This window comes from Canis lupus, chromosome 24 (assembly GCF_003254725.2).
Source record: "Canis lupus dingo isolate Sandy chromosome 24, ASM325472v2, whole genome shotgun sequence".
NCBI classification, from domain to species: Eukaryota; Metazoa; Chordata; class Mammalia; order Carnivora; family Canidae; genus Canis; species Canis lupus.
In genome coordinates, this window is record NC_064266.1 from 21,766,116 (window position 1) to 21,792,175 (window position 26,060).

Consider the following 26,060-nt stretch of genomic DNA (forward strand, 5'->3'; position numbering starts at 1 on the left):
CAAAATGAAATTTGAATACCCTTTTTAGTCTCATGGGAGACTAAAAAACAAGAGTGGACTTAAATGATGGTGAATGGCAGGTAAGCTGAGTTAGAGCCGCCCATCATGTGGGCCAATTCTGTGCCCAAAGACAATACGAAGGTCATGAAGTCTCTATTCCTGAGCATCTTTACAATTTGCTTAGATGTGTTTGGGTGAAATCTTGCCTCATTCTTTCTCAATTCTGCTCAGGCACGTTCCAAAAAACTGTTCAGGGCCCGTCAATGGGAAATTAGTCCTCAGGCATTTTGTCCAATAAAGTAATTATTGAGTAAGGTTGTTCATTCAACAGATTGAGTGCCTGCCATGTGCCAAGACTGTGCCAGACGTTGGGGGTGTGTGTGATGATGAACCCAAGATGCTAACAAGAGCACAGACACTAAACCAAAAATCATACAAAGAAATGAAATGTGGTAGGGACAAGAGAGATAGGCATTTATTGATCATCTGCCAGTTTTGGAATTTAGTAAATGTGATCTCATTTAATCATCTGGAAACTGGGAGAGGGAAGTTGAATCTCAACTTCATTTGACAATGAGGATAGAATTATTGGGAGAGCACATCTGTTGGCGTGGCAAACTCTATTCCAGAGCTTAGTTTGCTGAAGTATAAAAATGAGGCATTTTTTATACTTCAGACTAAACCTCCTCTGAGGCAAAGAGAGCCAGCATTTAGTGAGTCTGCTGTGTGTAGGCACTTTATAAAGATCCTCCTTAATCCCAACTCCACACTTTGAGTTTATATATCCTGTGGTCCAAATGATGGCACTGAGTCAAAGAGAGGTTTCAGAACTTGACCAAGGCCAGTCAGCTCAAGAGTGACGGCAAGAAGATTGAAACCGAGGACTGATGAAGTCAAAAGCCCCTGGCAATCCGTTAGCTCACAGTAAGGTTCAGGAGGTGTATGTGTCCTTTTGGGAATTCCTGGGCCTACTAGTGGTGTGTTACTCAAATTCCTGAATGTGTGCTTTGCTCATAACTGTGCAGTTTGAAAACAGTGACTCATCCCCAAACAGAGCAGGGTTGAATACAGTCCTGTTTATCTTATACTGCCCTGTGGCACCTGTGTTGACTTCAAAGATCACTTGTAATAAAAGCACTGTGATAAAAACAAAAACACATGCCAAAAAAAATGTATGGGTTTGTTTTTTTGGTGTTTCTGTCAACAGAATAAACTTGAGTCTTATTTACTTAAAATCACAGCTACTTAATGTTTAATGACTAAAATCAATTTTTCAACATATTATTTTGTATAGTCCTCTGAACATACTTTTTTCACGCTTAACTATGATGTCACTAGTTTCTGTTTGATTCTGTAAGGGCAGAGACCTTGAAATAGTCACATCTGGAATCCCCCCATGGTTGGACTCAACTGTGAGAGAGCCAGTCACTATTGGCTGAAAGAACTGAAGGTCTTCCCAGGGTATTAGCCTTTTTTTTTGGCCACTGTAAGAAGTTACCACAGACTTAGTGCCTTAAAACAACATCCAAAAACAACAACAAAAAAACCCCCAACCAACGTCCATTTATATCTCACACTTTCTGTGGGCCAGAAGTCCTTACAGAGTATGGTTCAGTTCATTCTCTGATAAGGCTAAAATCAAGGTGTTGGCAGGGTTGCCTACCTTTCTGCAGACTTGATGGGAGGGAGAATGCCCTGCCTGCTAGCTCTTTCGGGTTGTGAGAATTCTGTTCTATGGAAGTTCTAGGCCTGAGGTCGTGTTACTCGCTGGCAGAGCTTGTTCTCAGCTTCTAGAGGCTGCCTACATTCCCGGGCTCCTGGCCCCCTTCAAAGCCAGCAACACTGGGTTGAGTTCCTCCGAAGCTTCAAATCGGATTCTTTTCCTGCATCTCTCCAAAGCATCTCTTCTGTGCTCTTCCTCTGCTTTTAAGGGTCCATGTGATTATCCTGGGTTTACCCAAATAAAGAATCCAGGATTATCTTGGTGTTTTACAGTCCTTAATTCTATCTTCAAAGTCAATTTTGCAATAGGATGGAACATATTCAGATTCCAGGGACTAGGGCATAGATTTGGGAGTGAGTGTTGGAGAGGATGTTATTCTGCCCTCAGGGCCTGTACTAAACATGTAAATTTTACAGTGAATCTTTTTCTAGTTACCCTTGGAGGTCAGAGGAGGGTGAAACTACTCAAGGAGAATACATTTGAAACAAGTCAAATGACTTGTCAAAGGTTACTGGTCAGCTGTAGGAAGAAAACTTCTGTAAAAAATCAGGCCAAACAATTTTGTGGTGGTTGGTAGGGGGTTGTTCTTCCTTTCCTTCTTGGGGCAAAGTAAGAAGGGGAGAAAGATTTTATTTTTGCTTAACCTACAGCCTATTGACTTTGCAGCATTGTGTTTACTGGGCAAGAACATCTGCGTGAGGAGCAGGAAAGTAGCAGCCCTGGATTCCGTGGTGTTAGGATTAGGCAGCACCGTATGGCTCTTCCATGTGCTAACATCAGGGGGAAGGTTCTTTCCTGACCCAGGGAAACCTTTCAAATGCGGCCACTGACCCTGCCTCCCTAATTTTTAAGAGCTGCTCATTAATCCAGTTTAAGATTGATTTTAGGAATGTTTCTGGACAACTAAGTACAGAAAATTTACGTGTTGGGTACTCTGAATCTCATTTCATTCCATACTCTGCAACCACGGCTCAGAGAGGCTAAGTGCCTTGTCAGTGGTCTCTCCGCTTATAACTATTAAACACTCGCTCTATGCCAGGAGCCAAATTACATGGACCTAATGTCAAGGTCCCCTTTCACACCCTCTTCCAAATCTGCCAAGTGCTTTATGTTAATTTTATTCCCACTCGTGCTGTGAGGCATCAGACTAAAGTGGATTTAAAAATTGAGGCTCAGAGAAGTTGAGCCCCTACTTTTAGGTCGATTCTGCGGGGTGACTTAGCCAGGATTCCAGCATAGGGTCGGTCCACATGACTCCTGGGCCTGTGTTCTCTTCAGGGCACTGTCTCCAAAAAGGCCTCAAGTGCATTCTGGTCAGTATGGCCCCAAAGTCCAAGTTCTTCACCCCTCATTATCACGAAGTTCGCCAAATGGTCAGAACACCCTAAGCTGCGGTGCAGCTTCTGCAAACATAGAGCGGCATCAGCAGCGTGAAAGCACAGGAGGAAATGGGGAACTGTTTAGGTCCCTCAAACGTGGAATAACCGTTTTACTGGTATGAGTGTCTCATTGTCTCATTATTATGCAGCAGTGAGTCATTCAGGGGAGGACCAAAAGGGAAAGTCCTGTCTCTTGTCATCTTTGTGAAGTGCTGGTGAGAACCGTTTGGGCAGGGAGGGGCATAAAGCGGGCACTGGGAGTCGAGCTAGCAGTACCCCATCTCCACCCTTAACCGCCCAGCTGCAGGGAGGCGAGAAGCGCCGAAAGAGTTAAGTGTGGCTGGGGAGTCCAGCCACCGCCCCTTCCCAGCATCGCCTCCCAGAATGCCTCGGGCTCGCAGCCAGTTCCCGCACCTCGCGAGACTCCGCCCAGTCTCTTCCCCGAACGACCGCCCGTCCCCCTTCTTTACCGAGCTCTGCGCGAGGCGGAGGAAGGTAGGGGAGGGCGGAAAAGAGCCGCGAGGCACGCCGGGAAGTGTGGTCCAACCGTTTCATGCAGCCATATTCTTCCGGAGCGGGGGAGGCCAGAGAGGCAGCCGGGACTACGATTCCCAGTTGCCCTTTCGGTTTGTTTTTGTTCAAAAAAAAAAAAAACCCACACTCCCCCTCCTCACTCTTCACACACACTCACACACACACACCCACGGCAGACACGCACACACCCGGGCGCCGAAGGGAAAGCCGCGTCTCGCCTTCCTGCCCCACCGCCAGTCCTGTCTCGGCCCCTCAGCAGAGCGGGAAAGCGGAGGCTGGAGCCGTGACCTCTGACCCCGTGGTTATGCGGAGCCGCCGCATTCCTTAGCGATCGCGGGGCTGCCGCCGCTGCCGCCGCCGCCGCCGCCGCCGCCTGCCGCCGTGGGCGACTGACGCAGCGCGGGCGCGTGGAGCCGCCGCCACCCCTCCCCCACCGCCGCCCTCGCGCCGGGTCTCGCGCCAGCCGGTCCCCGCGAGCCCGCCCCCTCTCCCCGGCCGCACCCGAGCCCTCGTGCGCCGCCGCTGCCGCCGCCACGCGCCCCCCGCCGCCGCCGCTGCCCCAGCCCCACGCCGCCGCCGCCCGCCCCGCCCGGAGGTCCCGCGTGGAGCCGCCGCTGCCGCCGCCGGGGAGGAGGAGGATGAAGGACAAACAGAAGAGGAAGAAGGAGCGCACGTGGGCCGAGGCCGCGCGCCTGGTGAGGCGGGCCGCCGCGGGGGCGCCGTGGGGGGACGTGGGGGGTGGGCGAGCCGAGCCCCCTCCGCGGGGAGGGGGAGGGGGAGGGGCGAAGCCCTGCCCACTGCAGGAGGGGGCGGGGCCACCCTCCCCCTCCCCCTCCTCCCTCCCCCCTCCCCGTCTGCCCCCTCCCGGCCGTTGGGTGGGGAAGAGGTCCCCCGCCGGTCGCTTGTGGCGCCTTTTTCTGCAGCTCCCCCCACCCCCTAAATTCCTGCGGAGGGGCGAGCTGGCAGGCCGGCTCCTCCCCCTCTGGGCGGCGGGGCCCCAGCCTCCCCTCCCCCACTATTTGGCAGCGTCTGGGGGTCTGGGGAAGCTTCGTTTATGCACTCGGGGGAGTTAGGTTTCCGGGAAGGGTCGGAAGCTCCTCCCTCGCTTCCTGGTGGGCAGTGGGGTGGTGCGTTTGGCTCCGAGGGTCGGAGAACACCCCCTCCAATTTTTAAGGACGCCAGTGGCATTTTGAGCCTTCCCGATCTAAACCAGGTGTGTGGAGGGAAGCAAGTGCTTACTCCCAGGTGCAACCCTGCGCTGTGGTTCTTAAACTTTAGTGTCTTGTGGGGGACACCTGGGAGGTTCCTAGGCATGCTCGTCTTAGGGCCCTACCTAAGACCTTCTGAGTCTGAATTCCTAGAGTAGAGCCTGAGTGTCTCCGTTTTAACCAGCTTCCCATGCCGCCTGGAATGCAGGTGGCCCGGGACCACACTTTGAGAAACGCTGACTAGAGTGTTTTACTTCACAGGCCAGAGTGGAGATAGGCACTCTGCAGAGAACTGACTCTGCTCTGCAAAGAATGTACGTGTGCGTCCTCCCTTTCCCTGGTGTCCTGGTGCATGTAGACATGAAGTGCTGGACAAAGACCAAGTATCTCTGTTTGAAGATACTGCTCACTGAGGACTTAGACTTAGCAAGGGAGGGAGTAATTGGAGTGTTGAAGCCGCCGGGTGAGGAGGGTTGTGAATTTTGTTTCCATAGCCTGAGGACTTGTGAGATAGATACCTTTCTTTTGGAGTTGCACCCACGAAGCTAAGATACGTGTTCTTCTAAAATCTTGGCGGATCACCGTAGTAACAGTTCATACTTCTTCCGGAGATGTCACCTCCTCAAGAACTATCACGGAGCAGGGTTATGGTGCAGAAAGCATGCATGTCTCTTGACACCCTCTAATTTATATGTAATGGGCATAATTCACTTTCAATGATGAATGAAGTTTCACCTTCTAGTCTTTAACTTTATTGGGAAGTGAGGTTCCTACCGCAGAGGTGTTGTGCAAAGGGATAACTATGTGCTGGGGGTCGTTACCGCTCTATGGTATACATCTTTTTCTTTCTTGGAGCAGTTATTGACTTACAAGGACTAAAGCTGTTTGGTTTGCAAGACAGTTTTCACTGGTGTTCCTAATTGACTGTCTTCCCCAGGCAGTTGTTGCCCAATGAACAAATAGCAAGTGTTTGTGTAGTTCAAGTTTCATGCTTCAGTTAATTTGTCTTGGTTTGGCGTGTGAAATTTGAAGATTTTGAAATTCCTAAATATTTTTGATTGAATCAAAATTGGAAGATTTGGCTAGCTTTGAGATCTCTTGGAAATTTTAGGATTTCCCAATGTTGCCTCACCTGGAAACAAATTTAGTTAGGCCTGAGACAGGAGGGGAGGATGTGCTTGCTCTCTTTCTCCTGAAGGTTGAGTCTTGGGTGTTCATTGAAATTCTCCTCTGAGTTCCTGCTATGCAGGTGTTTATGACTCTGGGCATCAAAAGGAAATTTGCTTGCCAGAGTTTTACTTGTTAGAGGTAGGTGAAAGTACCTCTAAATCTTGTGTTATTTACCTTCTGACAGAATTTTAAAGTTTGTCTTGAAGCTCTGCCTAGTTGAAAGACTTGAGGAATTTAGGGTCCACTGGTTCTGTTACGCCTTTTAAGGTTCTTGAAATTACTATAATCTGAACTCTAGGATCCAGGTTGTTAGTTCTGTTTTATTATTGGTTCAACTTCATGCCAGATTATCTGAGTAAGTTCTTTCTTTTTTTGTTTTATGGCTCTTCATTAAAAAATAATATGAATAAGAATGACTTTGTAGTGTCTTGAACATATGAAAGATAACTTGTGGAACCATTGTGTGTTAATTGCATATCTTTTGTTTATTTATTTATTTATTTGGTTAGAATTTTCTGTCTCTCTGAATGGGACCATTTGGTGGGTGAGGGGCAATTTTTTAGAGTCCTCTCCCTATTTAAAAACCACTGCAACCCAGAGTGCTGGGGAGTTTGAGAGAGCTTATTGGAAGAGCAGCTTGACTAAAGAAAGCTCTAGTAGGGGGGCAATTGATTAAATCTCTTTGTGGACAGGTGAATTTGGAGTGCTTGCCCTGGTAGTCAAATGCACTTGCTTTGGGGCAGTTTCATATTGCTCCTGACCTTGCTTAGATTGGTGGCTAGAGGGATACTGGGAACTCTTAAAAACTACTTTAGTAGGAAAGAAGAGACTTCTGGAGAATTTCAGTAGTGTAGTATACCCAGGAGATTGACTTTTGCAGTTGTTAATTATGTTGTCGAGAAGTAGATACTCTTCTTTCAAATGTTTTGTAGTATTGTCTTTTCTAGATATAGGAGGTGGACTTTAGAGGGTTGGATGGTATAAATCGTCCTGCTAGTTAGGAATAATTTGTTTGGGAGAAGTAGCTGAGAGGATTTCCCTTTAAATTGGATGTCCTTAAATGGATTCTCTCTGGCTTTGAGAAACTCTTCATTGTAAGCTTTATCTTTCACTTTGATTCATGACTGACCATTCTTACATCAAACATTTTTTTTCCTCTTTGAAGTAGGAGAGAGAGACTTTTTTTTGAAAGTGTGCTAGAAAGACAGGGACTAGGAATAGAACACTGCTGAATTGTTCTTGTACTAAAAGCTGGAGGCATATACAATTATAATAAAAGTGAATACTTTGTATTTTTGATGTAACTTCCTTTTAGAGATTTTGTTTCCTCTTAGATTCTCAAGCTCTTCCTGACTGCTGTTTAAATAATTAGTAACTAATTTTTCAGAGTAATGCCTCTTTAAAAAAAAAAAAAAAAATCCTGGTACAAAAATCGCTAACTCAGCTCCCATTTGGTATCAAAGAAGTGATACTTGTGGCAGTGAACATTAGTAACTTGTAACAGGGTTTGTTGTGGGTTTGTTTAAGTCAGTACTGTTTAACCTGGCTCTCAGGTTCTTAGACTACAAGGATGAATAAGATTTGCCCTTGAGGAACTTATGGTCTTCTGGGAATGGAGGAGGTCTAGACTCATGAATAGAATTTTGCTACACGCATAAGTGCTATCATAGATGTACATACGATAAACAGACATCCTGGTTCAGACTTATTATCCAGGTATCATCATGACTACTTCCTCCTTTTACTCACAAGTATATCACTTTGGAAGGTAAATTATGTGTGTTGTGGACTAGGAGGACACTGAAAAGGCATTTAACTGCCTGGCAGAGATCAGGGAAGGCTTCCTGGAGGAAGGAGGAAGGTGCTTTCCAAACTGAATCTTGAAGAATGAGTAGAAGTTAGGCCCATCACTGAAGATGTTAACAGGAGCTGGTGACAAAGAAATAGCAGTGGTGTGTGTGTGTGTGCTTGTGCACAGGGTGGGAGTGAGTGTAGGAATTGGGTAGAACTACACATAGCTTTTGGAACATGAAGTTGTGGAGTATCAGTTTGGCAGTCAGGTAGAGAGACAGGCAAAGACCAGATTCCGAGGGCTTTGTGTGCCAGGACTCTGAGCGCTTCTTTGTGCTGGGCACAGTTAGGCACTTCCATGATCTCCAGTCTGTAAAACAACTCTTAGGGGAAGACATCAATATTCTTCCATCACAAGTGGGGCAACCTAGGTTCAGGTTGGGTAGGTAAATTACCCATGTTGAGAAGGCTAGCATTTGAATCCAGGTCCATCTGGTTCTAAAGCCTGTGCTTTTCCAGCGAGCTGGCGAACTCTTCTTCGGAAGCTTTGGTCTTGATTGTATGTGATTAGGTTGCTGTTGAAGAATTTTAAAGCGGGGGCAAGTGATGAGGGCAGATTTATTTTGTTGGGTTGACCTCAGGCTATAGCAGGTAAGTTCTGCGAGAGCAGAGATTTGGTCTTGTTTATTGCTGAATTTTTAGAATTGTCCCTGGCACAGGTAAGTATTTCATGTATTTGTGGAGTGGGAGCGAAGGATGGGAGCAGAGAAGAATGGATTTGAGGAAAGCAGGGCAAGTTGCAGGGATATTAGTGAAGGGGCTGTTTGTTGGGTGAGGGAAGGAACTGGGGGACAGGCGAGAGAGTAGAGTGCTGCTTAGGTTTCTACATTAGGTGATTAGACAGGTTGTCAACCAAGGGAGAGAATATGGAGGAAGAAGGACAATGAATTGGAGTTGCCAGTTAGATGAATTAGAGCAGTTGATCAAAGATGGATGTCTGTACAGAAGTCAATATTTGAGTCAGAAGCTGGAGAGAAACCTAGGTTAGAGGTAAATATTTGGGTGTTAGCAAAATATAGATAGTAGTTGAAGGTATGAGAGGAGATAGAGCTACCTGAAGGGACTGTAAAAATTGAGAGAAGCTAACAATGAGACCATGGTAAATAGGGGCTTTATTTCAGCACCTGCTTCTCCAGAGCTTGGTTTCCTTTAGTGCTGTGGGCTCATGTTCTTCCATAGGGAGAACCGTTAGCAGGAATCCTGTCAGACTTCTTACTTTACATTTTATTTGTGACCAAGCAGTACTTACTTAGTTGTTACAGTTGTTAAGTGATTGTAAGGTGTTGTATGGAGTAACCTCAGCAGCCACTGGTAGAGACCATGCAAAGATAGTGACAGCTTCTTTTCCTCCCTGAGAAGGACAGCATTTCTTTTTTTTTTTTTATTTTTTTTTATTTATTTTTTTATTTTTATTTTTTAAGGACAGCATTTCTAAAACAACTCAGCTCCTTCCCATGAGGTGGCTGCAGTTGCTCACTAAGAAATTGCTGCCATGACTTTGTTAGAGATGATGCTAACATAAATGAGGTGTTCTCTTTTTATCATTGCTTTGCCTACACTAGTCCTACAGAATCAGAGCATCATGTTGCCAAATGGCAAAATGTACTGTGGCAGTTAACACCAGGATTTCACAACAAAGTGGCAGAAACTATCGCTTAAAAATATGGGTACTAATCAGAAAAAAAATCTGAATGCATTTCTGTTTTGTCATTATTTTCTAGCTTTAGTCTGTGGTTTAGTCACGTGAACAACATGAAGTTAAGCAGTAACCAGGGTTGCTATGGCCCTACCCACATACCATAGCACGTATGCTAAGATGTGTGTTTTTAGAATTAAAAACTAGAATATTTATATTAATTTCAGTCACTTTTAGCAGCATCTTAGATATATATGTAATTTGGTTTCTGAAGCAGTGTTAACCGTGGGAAAACTAAATTGTCAGCAGTGATATCTCACAGCAGAACTGTAGCCCAGGACATAGGCTGATGGGTATAAATGGCAATTACACACTAAAATCAGAACATTTATATTTCTTCAGGTACTAGAAAACTACTCAGATGCTCCAATGACACCAAAACAGATTCTGCAGGTCATAGAAGCAGAAGGACTAAAGGAAATGAGGTTTGTATTGTTCTTGTTGTTCAACATGAGAGTTTTATAGGCCATGTGTCTTTCTGCAGATATTTGGTGACGTGATTAAGTCCACACATGCCTTCTCCATCTCTCTCTCCCTCTCTGTTTCTCTGTCTCACTCTCTCCTCTGGTATGGTGTAGAACCATTTCCCAAGTGTGTGTCCCTGAGTGGAGGGAGGGAGTAGGTAAACATCTGTTGGTTTTCATTAGAGATGCAATGACTTACCCTGTTCTTGCTCTCCCTTCAGTCTTGACCTGGAGTGTGTTTCTGTGTCAGGAATCCACATGTTTTCTTCTCAACTCTTTTTTGCACATTTTAGTAGTAGAGAAGGGGCAGACTGGTAGGCTTTATCTTATTTAAAACTTCCCTTCTTTCTCTAGCTTTCTGTGCTTCCCTGAAGTTCTTTAAGATCAAAAGAAGGGTGTTCTTATCACCATAACACCACTGGCCTTTTTTTTCCTCCCTACTGATTCTAGCCATTCATCATGGGAATATACTAAATTTTAGTGTGACCTTGGTTTTATCCTCCTATGGTGTAGTTTTCCTAGAGAAGCAACAAGTTAGAAACAAAAGGAATTAGAGGCATGAAAATCACTGGCTGTGTTTAATTCTTTTCTCTCTTCACTCTCACCCCACCCCCCCCTTTTTTAATTTAAATGAAGGAGGAGGGCACAACACAGTCTCTTTTCTTGGGACTCAGAAAAAACAGCATCTGTTTTTTCTGGTTAAGCTATAGCTGCTTGAAATTGACCTCTTGGGGTCAAAAGATCCTCACTTTCCAGTCATCAGTTCAAACATTCTCAAATTGACAGTTTGTGGGGAGGGAAGATCAGAATTGTGTAGATCACGTTCATTTAAATAGTACTTATGCACTGTGTAGTGTTATAATTGTGCTTTATTTTTGTTTTTATGGGCTGTTTCTCCTCATGCTGCTGTCTGCACTGCTGTTGGACCACTGTACCTATAGAAGGTAAATTAGTCCCTTTGGGACAGATGAAATTGAGAACTTTAACTTGTTTCTGCTTCTTGCTCTTATAGGAATTAATGAAGCAGTCATGGTGGTTCGTGATGAGTGAGCAGCTCTGTAATTTGTAGACAGAGGTATAGTGTGTAGGAGTCACACCGTTCTGCTGAAGGACTCTGCCAGTATGCCGTTACCCTTTGTAGCAGAGATGTTAGCACACCCACTTGATACTCCAGATTCTGCACAAGGTTTCTTGTAGAGATTGGTTCTCGGTGAAAATTTTTTTAGCATCCACTGTGTTCCAAAGCAGAATAAGTAATAGGGTTTTTTTTTTTTAATAGCTTTTTTAGACTCAGAATTTATTTTTAACATTGCATAAATTAAGGCCTCTGGTTCTGAAAGATCTTAAGAGGCTTTACTTAAGATATGTATGTATTTTTAGCATACTGGAGAGAGGGAAGAGGAAAGTGCATAGGTGAATCCTAGCACTAATATGCTAGTGCCAAACTCAGTTAATAATGGACATTTGTCTGTGTTTTTGACAGCTGTTCTATATTAAGATTAAGTAAATAGCCTCTAACTCCCTGAGTTATCATTGTTTTGCAACCAACTATTGTAGCAGGGAGTGTGAAATATCTTAATGATCCATCTTTTTTTTTCATTCTTGGGTACCAGAGCCATTTGACTGACCTCTTTTTAAGTTTAAGTGATTGCTCCTGGGTAGATGTAGAATAAAACCCATCCTCTCCCCTTCCCAACAGGGAAAAAGCAAATGAAATACTTTTGTGTGCTTATTAGAAAATGTTTAACTGGAGATGAAAAGGCATGCTTGTTTTTTTGGGACAGCACCATTGCTTCTCTGGTTTTTGTGTTGTAATGTTATGTAGCAGTTCTCAGCTTGATACATATGCAGGTCACAATTCAGAGGCTAGGAAAGAGTTTTGTTTTTAATTATTATTAAAATTTAATTTTTTTAATGTAATAAAAATGTTGGTACTGGGTTTTTTTTAAAACTCCCTGAACTTGAACAGTTACTGTGTACGTTTTTAAATCTCTTGAGAACTTGGTTGATATGGTCAAAAGGCACTAAGGAAGTGCCAGGTTCAGAACAAGGGAATCACATACCATGTCCTACCTGAGTGTGATTGATGAGGATTTCATTTGTTGCTCTGCACTACTTTCAAAGTAGTATTGTTGTCATGGGCTCTTTTCTGTTATATTTCTTGCTCTTTTCTTGATTTAAGAATGAGTTGGATCTTTTTTTTTTTTTTTTTTTTTTTGAGTTGGATCTTTGAATAAGCGGGCATATAGATTTATATAACCCTTTTCCATCCTTGTATGTTTTTATAGTGGGACATCCCCTCTTGCATGTCTCAATGCCATGCTACATTCTAATTCAAGAGGAGGAGAGGGGCTATTTTATAAACTGCCAGGCCGAATCAGCTTGTTCACACTCAAGGTAAGTAATATCAATGCTGTTCTTAAATTTTAGTGTAGGAGTCACCTGGTAGGTCTGGGATGAGGCCTATGAATTTATATTTCTAATAAGCAGGCAGGTGATGCTGATGCTGTTGGTCCTAAATGGCACTATGAGATGTTCTAGGTTGAATAGGGTGTTAGGAATTCTTTAGTCATATCAGCTTTTTTGTCTATATTCATCTTTTCTTTGTTTATATTTTTGCAGATCATATGTAGTAGAGGAATAAATATGTGTGGGGGTAACTGCAAATGTGTTTTAATTAGAATTTTGTTTGTAATAGTATCGTGAAAGATAAATTACCTGGCAACTAAAATAAGATCTACTCTAAGGAATATAACTGACATGTGAACATCCTTGTGGAAATTCAAAAGCTCATTAACTTTTTCTAAGTGACACTAATTACAAAGGAAGAGAACTTAAATCAGTTAAAGTTCTAGTAAAGCTTAAATAGAGCTGAAGTGAACAGGCTAATTATTTTTCTACTATGTGTGATATAAATGGCTATCGTTTATTTTTTATTTTTTTAAAGATTTTATTTATTTATGCTTGAGAGACAGAGAGAGAGAGAGAGGCAGAGACACAGGCAGAGGGAGAAGCAGGCTCCGCTCCATGTAGGGAGCCTGACATGGGACTGGATCCCGGGTCTCCAGGATCCCACCCTGGGCTGAAGGTGGCGCTAAACCACTGAGCCACCAGGGCTGCCCCAATGGCTATCGTTTAAACCAGGGATTGGCAAACTTTCTATAAAGGGCCAGATAAATATTTTAGGTTTTGTGGAGCTAATTGTTCACCTCTGCCGTTGTAGCAAGAAGGCAGGCATAGATAATTAATAAATGAATGGGTAAGGTTGTGTTCCAATAAAACTTTATTTACAAAGACAGTGATAGGGCCACATTTGGCTTGAGCTGTAGTTTGCTGACCTGATTTAGACATAAGATGACCTGTTGATGAGGAAACTGAAAATTTGATGCTGACCCTTTTACTGACCCATAATGTGGTTATAAATTTTGGTAGTCTATACACAAACTTTTCCTTTCTGGTTTTATTTTCTTGATAAGCTTATTTTCTTTAATTCAATATTAAATACTTGAGCAGATACCAATGATATAACATGTAGTCCTAAAACTTGATGTTTATGTATACTTGAAATGTATCTTATATTCAGATGTCTGTGCTGTTTTCTGTATTTTTATTTCTAATATTTTGGACTTCTTTTGTTAGGAGGCTGCATAATGTAATGTTAGGAACTGTGCCTTGGGGAGAAACAGAGCCTTGAGTTCAAAACCTAGCTTTATAACCTGGGACAAATTTAACCTTTCTTTATGGTGGTGTATGCATCCCTAACACAGAGTCAGTCCTTAATAAATGGTAGCCTTTTTGATATTTCTTTAGGTTCTTTTATTGTCAATTGCTTGTTAATGCCTTTTTTTATTACACATTATACATTGCTATATATAACATAATGGGTACATAGTTGTATAAAATTGTATGTATTACGTATATTAAAATATGTATGTTGATGGTATATGTGGCATATTTCTGTTTTAAGTGGGAGGAGAAATACCTTTTTCTGTGAACACCTTGAGGGTAGGAACTGAGTTTCATTTGTCTTTATAATGGCCTCAATTTGCTCTCTCTCTCTCTCTCTACATATGCATACCTTTTTTTCCCTCAGAACCATTTGAAAGTGTTAACCAGAACTGGTACTTCACCCCTAAATACTTTAGAATATATATTTTGAGAACAGGTACATTGGGGCGCCTGGGTGGCTCAGCGGTTGAGCATCTGCCTTTGCCTCAGGGCATGATCCCGGGATCATGGGATCGAGTCCTGCATCAGCTCCCCCATGGGGGAGCCTACTTCTCCCTCTGCCTTTGTCTCTGCCTCTCTCTGTATCTCTCATGAATAAATAAATAAAATCTTAATAAAAAAAAGTACATATCCTACATAAATATAATTTCATTATCACATTCAAGAAAATTAACATTGATACAGTAGTGTATACTATATAGCTTATATTCAGATTGTCTCTAGTTACACAAATATTCTTTATAGCTTTTTTTTCCAGTCCAGCATCCAGTCAAGAATCTTGCATTTCAAAAATAAAGATAAAAAAAGGGAGACAAGTTAAAATGGACTTTTAACTTTAGGAAACAAACTGAGGGTTGCTGGAGGGGAAATGGGTTGGGGGGTGGGGTAATTGGGTGATGGACATTAAGGAGGGCTCTTAAGGGGCGCCTGAGTAGTTCAGTTAAGCATCTGCCTTTGGCTCAGGTGAAGTCCTGGGATGGAACCCCATGTTGGGCTCCCTGCTCATCAGGAAGTCTGCTTCTCCTGCCCCTCTCCTCGTTTGTGCGCGCTCTCTCTGTCTTGCTCGCTCACTCTTGCTCTCTCAAATAAATAAAACTTTTTTTTTTTTTTTTTAAAGAGGGCATGTGATGTAATGAGCACTGGGTGTTATATGCAACTGATGAATCACTAAATTCTATCCCTGAACTAATGATACACTATATGTTAACTAAACTGAATTTAAATAAAAAAGAATCGTGCATTTCATTTGGTTGTCATGTCTCTTTAATCTTTGTTAATGTAGAACAGTTCCCTTGCCTTGTTTTCTCTTTTATGGCATTGATATTTTTGAACAGTTCAGGTCGTTTGTTTTGTGAAATTAAATACATTTTTAAAGGATTAATAAAGTGTAGAAATCTTGGTTGTTTCCAGACTTCTTTCTGTTTGCACTGCTAGATCATGTCCACTCTTTCAGGTGGTAGCACAGAGCCATGAAAGTTGAAAGTATACATCCCTTGCCATGGGATGTATGGCATAGTGGTAATTTGGTCTGGGTGTTGCTTGTAAGAAGGGCCAGGAAGGTACAAGGTATTTAATTACATTTCTTATTTTTTTTCTTTGGAAGATGCTAGTGACACCTCTGAAATCCTGTGGCATTTTCTTTGCCTAAGTTATCTCTCATGGGTTAAGAAAAAGCATGTGCAGAATGGCTTATAGTTTTTCTGCTCCCTGATTGGAAATCTCTTCTAGTGGGCCATCAAGGTCAGAATTCTATTTATCCATGTGATTTTGCTAGTTGAAAACAGGAATTTTTTTCAGTTCTGGATATGTTTGTGTGGCCTTATCTATGATTACCAAAGGTTTACTGATAAGCTGGAGTCTTTGGGGGCATGCCACAGGATTCCTTCTCTGATAAAAAGTTGTTCTGGGTAATGTGATGGTACATTTGACACTTGATGTATAGATACTTGCAAAAGTCGCCAGAGCTAGTCCTCAAGGATGGATGGGATAGATGAAATCTATCCATGCTTCAAATTCTTGATTTGAATTGCTTTCCTTAAGCCTTTCCTGAAGTCAGCTGTCAGTGTCCATCATTGTCTGGTTAGAGGTAGGATTTGTACCATTTAAAAAAAATTATTGATTGATTGATTGATTGATTGTAGACACAGAGAGAGAGGCAGAGGGAGAAGCAGGCTCCATGCTGGGAGCCCGACGTGGGACTCGATCCCAGGACTCCAGGATCGCGCCCTGGACCAAAGGCAGGCGCCAAACCCCTGAGCCACTCAGGGATCCCCCCGTACCATTTTTTTACACTTGGGATTTCCCATTCTTACAAAGTCACTCTGAGCTTCTTTGTAGTGTTCTACATTTTTAGGACTTTGATGCTGGACTACTATGCTTTTGTGACTTGGTGGTTGTGTCACTGGTGAGTTTAGCCTGCATTGGTCTTTGCAACACTATCAGGCACAACTGCATTCATGTGAATATTGTTCATTTTTATTGTGGAATGGTTCTCCCATTGATGTCACTTACGTTATTTATGGCTATTTGCACTTTATTATACCTCATGTATGATATAGGGCTCAGCCTTCAGGGTCTTTTACCCATTTAACAAGTCCCATTGGATCTTTTTATTATATAGAATGTTTTTATAAAAGTATGAAAATCATTTTTTAAAAATTTTTATTTATTTATGATAGAGGCAGAGACACAGGCAGAGGGAGAAGCAGACTCCATGCACTGGGAGCCTGACATGGGATTCGATCCCGGGTCTCCAGGATCGCGCCCTGGGCCAAAGGCAGGCGCTAAACTGCTGCGCCACCCAGGGATCCCTGAAAATCATTTTTTTTTTTTTTGGTAAAAGAAATAGAGGACTATACTTGAGGTATCCATCCAGTAAAATCTACAGTTTGCAGATAACTGTAAGGAAAAAAGCAAATGGAGGAAGAGAGGGAGATAATTATTACAGTTCTATGATGTTATTTAACTGTAATTAAAATACCTGCAACACTTAAAGCAATTTCAAAGGTATTTATGTTACTGTTAAATACTGAGAAGAACAGAGGAAATAGATACAGTAAAATCATGGCGTCTATCATTTGAAAGGCAGTATCAAAGAATATTTTGATTTTTAAAAAATATTTTATTGATTTACTTGAGAGAGAATGCAGAGGGAGAGGGACAAGCAGTCTCCCTGCTGAGCAGAGAGCCCAATGTAGGGCTGGATCCCAGGCCTCTGAGATCATGGTCTGAGCAGAAGGCAGATGCTTAACCAACTGAGCCACCCAGGCACCCCAAGATTTTGATTTTTGATACGTGTTCAGCAAGTAGGGTGGTCTTTTAAAAATGCAAATCCTATCATACCATTATCATGTCCGGCCCTTGCCTACCTCTGATCTGCTCTCCTAGCACTCTGCCCTTAGTCATTATACTAAAGCCACCCTGGTCTTCACTTTGTTTCTCAAGCATCCCTGACTTGTGTCTACCATAGAGCCCTTGTGCTTGCTAGCCTCTCTGCCTAGAAAACTCTATGGTAACTTCTTGTCATTTGGTTCTTAATCCAAAAGTATCTTTTCAGAGAAGGTTTGTGGGTTTTTTGTTGTTTTTTTAAAATAGATTTTATTTATTTATTCATGAGAGACAGAGAGGGGCGGAGACATAGGCAGAGGGAGAAGCAGGCTCCCCATGGGGAGCCTGATGTAGGACTGGATCCCAGGACTCCAGGATCAAAGCCTGAGTTGAAGGCAGACGCTCAACCACTGAGCCACACAGGTGCCCCCAGGGAAGATATTTTACCCATCTAATTCTACAACATTAGGAGGGTTTTATTACTTGGTGGTTGTTAGCCTATCAGTATCAGAAATTACTTGGTGGTGGTTAGTCTCTCCACACTAGTGTTTGAGTGCAGGGACTTTGTTTTCACTACGTCTACTATGTCTGCCATGTAATAGGTACTTAGAATTGGCTGAATGAAAAGTAGATGATGGTATCATCAAAATCTTAGCTAATCAGTTCTCCTTGTAATTCACCTTTCTTTTATATCAGTTTTATTATAGAATATGCATATTTGGGGTTATTTTTTCTTCTGCTCAGCAAGTCAACTTCTAAGAACCCTTTTCTCCCCCTTGCCCTCATTAGAACAGTTCTACATAAATCTGTGAAAGAATCTGCTGACACTAGAAATAAATCTTTCCTTGTGTGCAGCCATAATCTGGTTCCTTTTAATTGCTAAAGGCAGAAACTGAGCCTTAAACAGTTTAAACATCTTTTTTATTTTTTTAAAGATGTTATTTATTTATTCATGAGAGACACAGAGAGAGAAGCAGAGACACAGGCAGAGGGATAAGCACGCTCCATGCAGGGAGCCTGACGGACTTGATCCTGGGTCTCCAGGATCAGGCCCTGGACTGAAGGCGGCGCTAAACCTCTGAGCCACACGGGCTGCCCAGTTCAAACATTTTAGGTATGTTTTAGATACGATATTATTACTCTTTTTAGTGTTTTGAACTTTGATCATCTTGTTAGAAAAAAGAATTTCTGCTTTCATTTAAAATGGTAGTGACATTTTAAGACAATGTCTTCCATAGTCTGTTAGCCTTATCAAATACATGATCTTTTAAGTGCTTGGAATATTAGAATTTTAGTGTGGGAAGGGCTCTCAAATCATCAGTTCATTTTCATTTTGCAGATAGATAACTGAGCTTTTAACAGATTAAATGATTCATCTGTGATTATACATCTGAGTGACAGGTGCATGTGGCCAAGTTGGGACTAGAACCCAGGGCCCCCCCATCTTTTGAATTTAATTTCTTTTTGCTATGCTAATTTAGAATAAAGTTTTTCTACAGATTTTATGACCTTTGGTCATTTCATCTTTTGAAGCATCTTGTGAGTTCTTTGATATTCCTCAAAATGTCAATTTTATTCTCTTTAGTGAAAATCTTTATAGTTAAGCAAAGTAGCTTTTCATGTCCTTAGATGTGACTCTTTAGTTATGGCTGGTTGAATTTCTGCACCTTGCCTTAATTATATTGGCATTTCTGATCGTAGGTGTTAGTTTCTATGCTGGAATAAGTGATTTATGGTAGTAGGAAGAGCATTGGACGGGTTAGGAGTCAAGGCCTGGGTTCCAGCATAGTACCTCATGTCTTAGTGAATATCTCCATTTATACTTATTTGTGTCTAACACCCAGGAGTTGAAATAAGATTGGTCATTTAAACACTTGAGGTGTAAAATCCTTTTTTGTCATGAAATGGAGCTCCAAAATACAAATATGACTGTGAAACTGCTCTGGTTGAAACAAGCAGAAGGGCCCACTTTCTCCATCTCTTGTAGGTTCTACTGTCCCCACCCCCTGCCCCAAGCACTCCAGGATCTTTCCTAGACCCTGGAACTCTGTTGAAAACCTTCTAGAGTAAAAATTCAGTAACTATCCTTATTGTGCTCCCATTCTAGCATCTAGACTATTTTGTGTGAAAAGTAAGTCAGCAAGGGATATTTTTCTTTCTTGTTCTTTTGTGATGCATTTGGTATTTGCTGGAGGCAGACCATTTTATTGCAAGCAGTGCTCGACTCTGAACTATAGGAGGTCTGCACAGAAGGCCCAGTTAGTAGAACAGTACCATTTGCTCTTGTTAATAGTAGTAGCACTTTGGTTTTGTTGGAGGCTTTGACCCCTCACTTGGTAAAAGGCTCCTTATTTGTTTGAATAATTCTCAAGGGATGTCTGGATCTGCCTGTGGAAAAGGGGGTATTCTGTTGTTTGACAGGATTTCCAGCCAGCTCCGGGAGAAGAGAGAACTTGATTGTTCTTAGAGCTTTGGTTAGACTCTGGTTTTATGTCTAAGAGATGAGCTGCCTTTTGTCCTTCTACTTCCTGAAGTTCAAAGCCCTCTAATAATGAAGTGTGGTAAAGGTCAGGTATCAGAGGTTTTGAAAGCACTGCCAGAATGATTTTGTGGTCGTTCAGGGGGGTGGGCAGGATGATAATCTCAGGGTTGCCAAAGTGATGTGTATTTTTAAAACAAAAAGTACATTTTTAAAGTGTGATGTTAAGGTACCAGGGTTCTAGGAAAATGAGGAGATTGTACATGTTCCAGGCTTCTTTGGGACTATTTGAAAAAACACACTTTTCTTTGGGTCAGCCAGTATGAAAACTGTGAGTATGATCTCTTTTCAGTCCTTCAGATCAGACTTTTTTGAGAGAGTTATTTGAAGAACTTGTTTAGTCTCAGAAAGTTGCTGCTGCTTCTAGCTTAGCTAAATCTGGAAGGATAGCTGGAAACTGATGTTTGAGTGCTAACACTATTCCAGACAGGCATCATACCTGTCACATTGGACTTTTTGAAACATAAATATATCTCCTACTCCTATAATAACGGGGAAGCAACCTGAGAGAGTTTAAGTAAATGGGACCAAGTCACATTTTTGGTTGAGAGATTTGTATTCAACATGTGGAAGACAGGCTTGAGGAGATTTGAAGTTTTGACATTAAATGAGTTGGTTCTTAAATGTGGGGGAGGGCGTTTTAAAATTCTGTGTGCATGGGGCAGCCCAGGTGGCTCAGTGATTTAGCGCCGCCTTCAGCCCAGGGCATGATCTTGGAGACCTGGGATCGAGTCCCATGTTGGGCTCCTTGCATGGAGCCTGCTTCTCCCTCTGCCTGTGTCTCTGCCTCTCTTTCTCTCTGTGTTTCTCATGAATAAATAAATAAAATTAAAAAAAAAATTCTGTGTGCATCACGAGGCAGGAAAGGGATGGGAGCAAAAAAGATGTCTGTTCTGTTCTGGGAGATGCTTTTTTGATTCACTTGTATTAGATGGGCTTTTACATGTGTCCCTTTATGTGTCAGCTAATCCCTTCTGTTTTAGTCTTTGACTCTGCATGCCAGTTTTTCTTGGGTCAGGTAACTCTGGACAGTTCTCCTTTGACTTCTAACTTACACCTTTTTTGGGTCTCCATTCCCGTTGCAACCACCTTAGTCTAAGTTACCCTCATATGCTGGATACCGAAACAGCTCTTGCCTGGGCCCCTTGCTTTCACTTTTGTCCCCTCAGCATCCACTTTGCTCCTTGGAAATCCAAACAACAGCCAGAGGGATTTTTTTTACTTTAATATAATATGACCATGACACATCTCTGTTTAGTGTCTGTCAAAGGTTTTTTATAGCATTTACCAAAAACTGAACCTTGCCCAGCCACACTGCCCTTCTTTCTGTTCTTTGAATTCCTGAAGCTCTTTTGAGTTTTAGGGTCTTCCCTTTGGAATTCTCTTCTGCTTTTCCCTGGTTATAGGTCTCAATTTAAATGTCCGTACCATGGGAACTTTATCGCTAAATTGAATTTTTCTGTGTGCTCCGAACTTTACTTCTGATCACTTATGAGTTTATGATTATATAATTACTTAGGTGATTGTTTGATGTGTCTTTCCTGACTAGAGGTTGGGGTAGAGAATCACTATTATTTTGTCCTTGGCTGTATCCTTAGCAACTATCATAGGAGGTACTCAATAAATCTTGGATAGGGATGCCTGGGTGACTCAGTGGTTAAGTGTCTGCCTTTGGCTCAGGGCATGATCCTGGGTTCTGGGGATCGAGTCCCACATCGGGCTCCCTGCAAGGAGCCTGCTTCTCCCTCTGCCTATGTCTCTGCCTCTCTCATTGTGTTTCTCATAAATAAATAAATAAATAAATTCTTTAAAAAAAAAGTTTGTTGGATAAAATATAGTGGAAAACCCATAGAAGGAGATTGTTACTTCTTAGCTGGTGGCTGTTCTCTTTGACAAATAGTTGAATTAGTTCAGGATAATAATTTTTAGTATCAAAGTTGAAATGTATAGTATGGAATGTTTACTGGCATCTCCTTTCCATAAAGTAAAGTATTTAAGTCTCCAAAATGTAAGGTTTTTCTCAAAAGAAAAAAAGTCCAGTGTTGCTTTTGAAATGTAGTGCCATTTTGATTCCTGATCTTCTGTATGTGCCTCCCGCCCCTTTTTTCTACTGCTGTCTCTGAAAGCTTTTAGAACCTTTTCCGTGAGTATATACTTAAGTGTGGGTCATTTTTCACCCTGTGTGCCTTACTCAAATGTCTAATGATCTTGGTTGAGGGACTGTTGTTTATTTAAGAGTCAGGCTCTTAAATACTAGTGGGCAATTCAGTGCATGGTGTTTTTGTGGCTTCACTTGTCTCCTGCAGCAGTGGGAGTGGTTGTTGCTTAAATGCATGGTGCTGGAGTAAGGATGTCTGTATCCTCCTAATGCAGACTTTTAACAGTCCCCATATTCTCAATTCCATACCTCATCCTTGTCTGCCATGGTACCTGGTTTAAATTCTTAGCCTTTCTGAAATTTAGGGGATAAATCCACTTGGTTCTTTTCAGTACCTCCCTCTCCAACACTTAGTTTTCATCTTCCTTTGTTTTGGTAACTTGTCTCCTTTGCTTCTCTGTTTGTCACTGACAACTTCCAAATTTTATCTCCATCCAAGATATTTTTCCCTGAACATCAAAATCTGTATCTATTCAATTGTCTATTCAGTATCTTTATTTGGATAGTAATGGCATATCAAAATTAACATATACAAAACCAATCTCTTGTGCTCGGTTTGGCAGCACATATACAAAATCAGTCTCTTGATTTTCCCTCTCAAACCTCTTTCACCCTTGGCTTGCCTTTATCAATTAGGGGAAGTTCCGTATTTTAAGTGGCTTAGGTTAGAAACCTTGGAGTTGTCTTTGACTGCTTTCTTTTGTTCTCATGGCATGTGTAATCATCAATAAATCCTGTTCGCTTAACTTTTAGAATACCTCCATTTTACCCCCTACCCCGGGCCACCTTCCTGGTTTCAACCACCATCATCTTTCTCCTTTCTCCTAGATTATCATAGTAACTTCCTAACTGGTCTCCTTGCTTCCACTCTTGCCACTCTCCTCAGCACTGGAGCCGGGAAGGGTGTTTTTTTGTTGTTGTTGTTGTTGTTGTTGTTTTTAAAGTAGGCTCCATGCCTAGTGTGGAGCCCATCATGGGGCTTGAACTCAGGACTATAAGATCAAGACCTGAGCCCAGATCAAGGTTTCGACGCTTAACCGACTGAGCCACCCAGTTGCTCAGGAAGATCTTGATCTTATTCTTATTCATTTATTTATTTATTTTTAAAGATTTTATTTATTCAGGAAGATCTTTTTTTGTTTTTAAGATTTTATTTATTTATTCATGAGAGAAACAGAGAGAGGCAGAGACACAGGCAGAGGGAGAAGCAGGCTCCATGCAGGGAGCCCAATGTGGGACTTGATCCCAGGATTCTAGGAACACGCCCTGAGCCAAAGGCAGTTGTTCAGCGGCTGAGCCACTGAGGCATCCCAGGAAGATATTTTTAATGTCAGATCATGTCATTTCTCTGCTCAAAACCATCTAATGTTCATCCGCTCCTTCCCCTTCCTTCACTTAGGGTCAAGGCCAAAATCCTTAGTTGCTTGCAGGGCCCTGATGAGACTTGCTTCCGCCCTTAGTCTCCTTGCCTTTTTTCTTACTCTTCCCCAGGTTCACTTTGCTGGATAAACACAGCAACCTCCTCAGTGGTCCTTGAACGTGCTGCCATGTACTCTGAGGGCTTTTGTCCTTGCTATTTTAGCTGTCTGCCATGCTTTCCCCCAAGTACCTGTGTGGTTTGCTCCCGTACCACCTTCAAGTCTTAGATTGCACCTGAACCCCTCCACATTCCTTAGCACTCCCCCCTTCTCTGCCTTCCCTTTTTCTTTTTGGTATTTATAACCTTCTGATATTCTCTGTATCATTTGCTGTATACTTATTGCTATTGTCTGTCTCCTTTGACTAGAACATAAACTGCCTAGGGAAGGGGTTTTTAATTTTGGTTACAGTTTCTCATTCAATAACTTTGTGTGAGTAAATGTATCATAGTTTATTTCTTTTAATTTGATAATATAGTGAATTATGTCATCAATAAATTTTTTTCCAGTGCTCAAACATCCTTGTATTCCTAGGATAAATGTCACTTCAACATGATACTCTTTTTACACATACATTGCTGGGTTTAGTATGAATCCTTTATTTAGAATTTTTACATCTTTATTCATAATTGATGTATCTGTAATATTTTTATTTCAAACCTTATTCTGTTTTGATATTAAAACAAGCTGTGGTGGTTTCCTGCTCTTGATTCTCTGCATTAGTTTTAAGACAGATTTGTTCTGCTAGTAGAATACATATGGCATATAAAATCTACTGGGCATGATGTATTTTATTTTCAGAATGTGTTGTTTTTGCTTTTTTTTTATTGTGAAGTATATAATTTACACAAAAGAGAGTATATACAAAGTTTGTAAAAAAACAAAAAAAAAACAAAAAACAAAAAACAAAAAAAAAAAACAAACAAAGTTTGTGTTAAAGAGTAGCTGAAAAATAAACTGCATGCTCCCATATTCACCAGCCAGCTCAGGAACAGAACACTCTTAACACTCTTTGAAGTCTCTGAGCATATCCCTTTCTCTCCCTGCTGAAGATAATCAGTATTCTGATTTCCATAATCCTCATTTCCTTACTTTTGTTTCTAGGTTTGCCCACAGGTATGTATTGCTGAACATGCATTTTTAAAAATAATCTTTATGTGAATGGAATCCTGTATTTTTCCCTGAGTTGCTGCTTTTGCTTACCATTTCTGAGCTTGAAATGTGCTGGTGCATTTAATTGACATAGATCATGCTTTCTGCTATGTACTGTCTTATGGTATAAATATGCCTTGATTTATTTGTCCATTTTCCTTTTGGTGCATATTTGGGTTGTTTCTAGTTATCTCAAACAAGGCTGCATTGAGTATTTCTGTACGTGTCTCCTGATACATGTGTTGAGTAGCTTCTCTAGGGTACATATGTTGCTGAGAATGAGACCAACCAGTAGGTTTTGCACCTGATCATCATTACAGGAAATACAGCTGTTTTTCAAAGTGATCCTATGAATGTATACTCCTTCCACAGTGTATGAGAATTCCTGTTGCTTCACAGCCTGAGTATTGTGGATGTAAGATAGCATTTTGTGCTTTTTTTTCCCTGTTCTTAAATTGTGGCATAATTTACATACAGTAGAATTTACCTGTTTTGACGTACTAATGTACAGTTCTGTGAGGCTTTTTAAAAGTTCATTTGATTTTTTTAAATTTAGGATTATTTATTTATGAGAGCATACACAAGCAAGGGCCAAGGAACAGAGGCAGAGGTAGAGCAGGGAGCCCAATGCGGGGCTCTATCCCAGGACCCTGGAATTGTAGCCTGAGCAGAAGGCAGACGTTTAACTGAGTCACCTGGGTGCCCCCATTTGATTTTTTTAGTTCACATTTGTTTTGACATTTTATTGGGGTATTTAAAGATATGCTATAGTGGCTTGAATGCAGTTGCTCCAGTAAATGTTGGTGTTATGCTTCTCTTTCCCCAAAAAATTCAGCTTTACTTTCACATACAGTAAAATCACCCTTTTTAGGTTTTAGTCTTCTGGATTTTGACAAAATTATGCCATAATTAGCATTTAGAGCAGTACCATCACCCCAGAAACTTTCCTTATGTCGTTTTATAGGCAGGTCCTCTCCACCTCAGCTCCTGGGAACCATTGATTTGTTTTTCTATCCTTGCAGTTCTGCCTTTTCCATAATGTCATATAAATGGAGTCATACATTATGTAGCCTTTTGAGTCTGGTTTCCTTTACTTTGTATGAAGTATTTGAGATTTAGCCATCTTGTAATGTATATCAATGGGTTGTTCTTTTCTATTGCTGAAAAAGTCCCATTGTGTGGATCTACCACATTTTGCTTATCCAGTTTTCAGTTGATGGATGTTTGGATTGTTTACTCCTTGTGACTATTAAGAGTAATGCTATGAATGTTTGCATACAAGTCTTTCAGTGGACATTTTCATTTTTCTTGGGTAGATACCTTGGAGTAGAATTGTAATTTCTGTTTAACTTTTCTAAGAAACAGCCAAACCATTTTCCAAAGTGGCTATACCATCTTATTTTAGTTTTTAGTTGTTTTTTTTTTTAAGGTTTTATTTATTTGAGAGAGAGAGAGTGCATGAGTATGAACAGGGGAAGGGCAGAGGGAGAAGCAGACTTCCTGCTAAGTGGGGAGCCCGATGTGGGGCTTGATCTCAGAACTCTGGGATCATGACCTGAGCCAAAGGCAGATGCTTAACTGATTGAGCCACCCAAATGCTGCTCCTACATTTAACTTTTTTTTATTCTTAAGTAAGGTTTCTTTTTTCCCCTTGGCAGTTTTTTTTTTTTCCTGAAATCTACTTTAGTATTGATATAGGTGATCCACCTATT

At 41.5% G+C, this 26,060-nt stretch overlaps 1 protein-coding gene and 1 long non-coding RNA gene across 4 annotated transcripts in view; one reads left to right on the forward strand and one right to left on the reverse strand.

The window, feature by feature from the left end:
- Positions 1-3,017: 3,017 nt before the first annotated feature.
- LOC125753529 (uncharacterized) lies at positions 3,018-4,014 on the reverse strand. The gene is made up of 2 exons (XR_007405586.1): positions 3,573-4,014; positions 3,018-3,126 (listed from the first exon to the last, which is right to left on the reverse strand). It is a non-coding gene; the product is annotated as an uncharacterized LOC125753529 (long non-coding RNA).
- Positions 4,015-4,061: 47 nt separating this feature from the next.
- ASXL1 (ASXL transcriptional regulator 1) overlaps positions 4,062-26,060 on the forward strand; it is a 78,164-nt gene continuing 56,165 nt past the window's right edge. Inside the window, exons 1-4 of one of the 3 annotated variants that reach the window (XM_025469680.3) lie at positions 4,062-4,331; positions 9,904-9,986; positions 10,967-10,969; positions 12,314-12,422. In XM_025469680.3, the coding sequence (XP_025325465.1) occupies positions 4,275-4,331; positions 9,904-9,986; positions 10,967-10,969; positions 12,314-12,422 (252 nt within the window). In that variant the 5' untranslated portion in view covers positions 4,062-4,274. Of the gene's footprint in view, positions 4,332-4,495; positions 4,850-9,903; positions 9,987-10,910; positions 10,970-12,313; positions 12,423-26,060 lie in introns of those variants that run through there. The other 2 variants (XM_025469682.3, XM_049100472.1) reach the window with 2 other exon arrangements.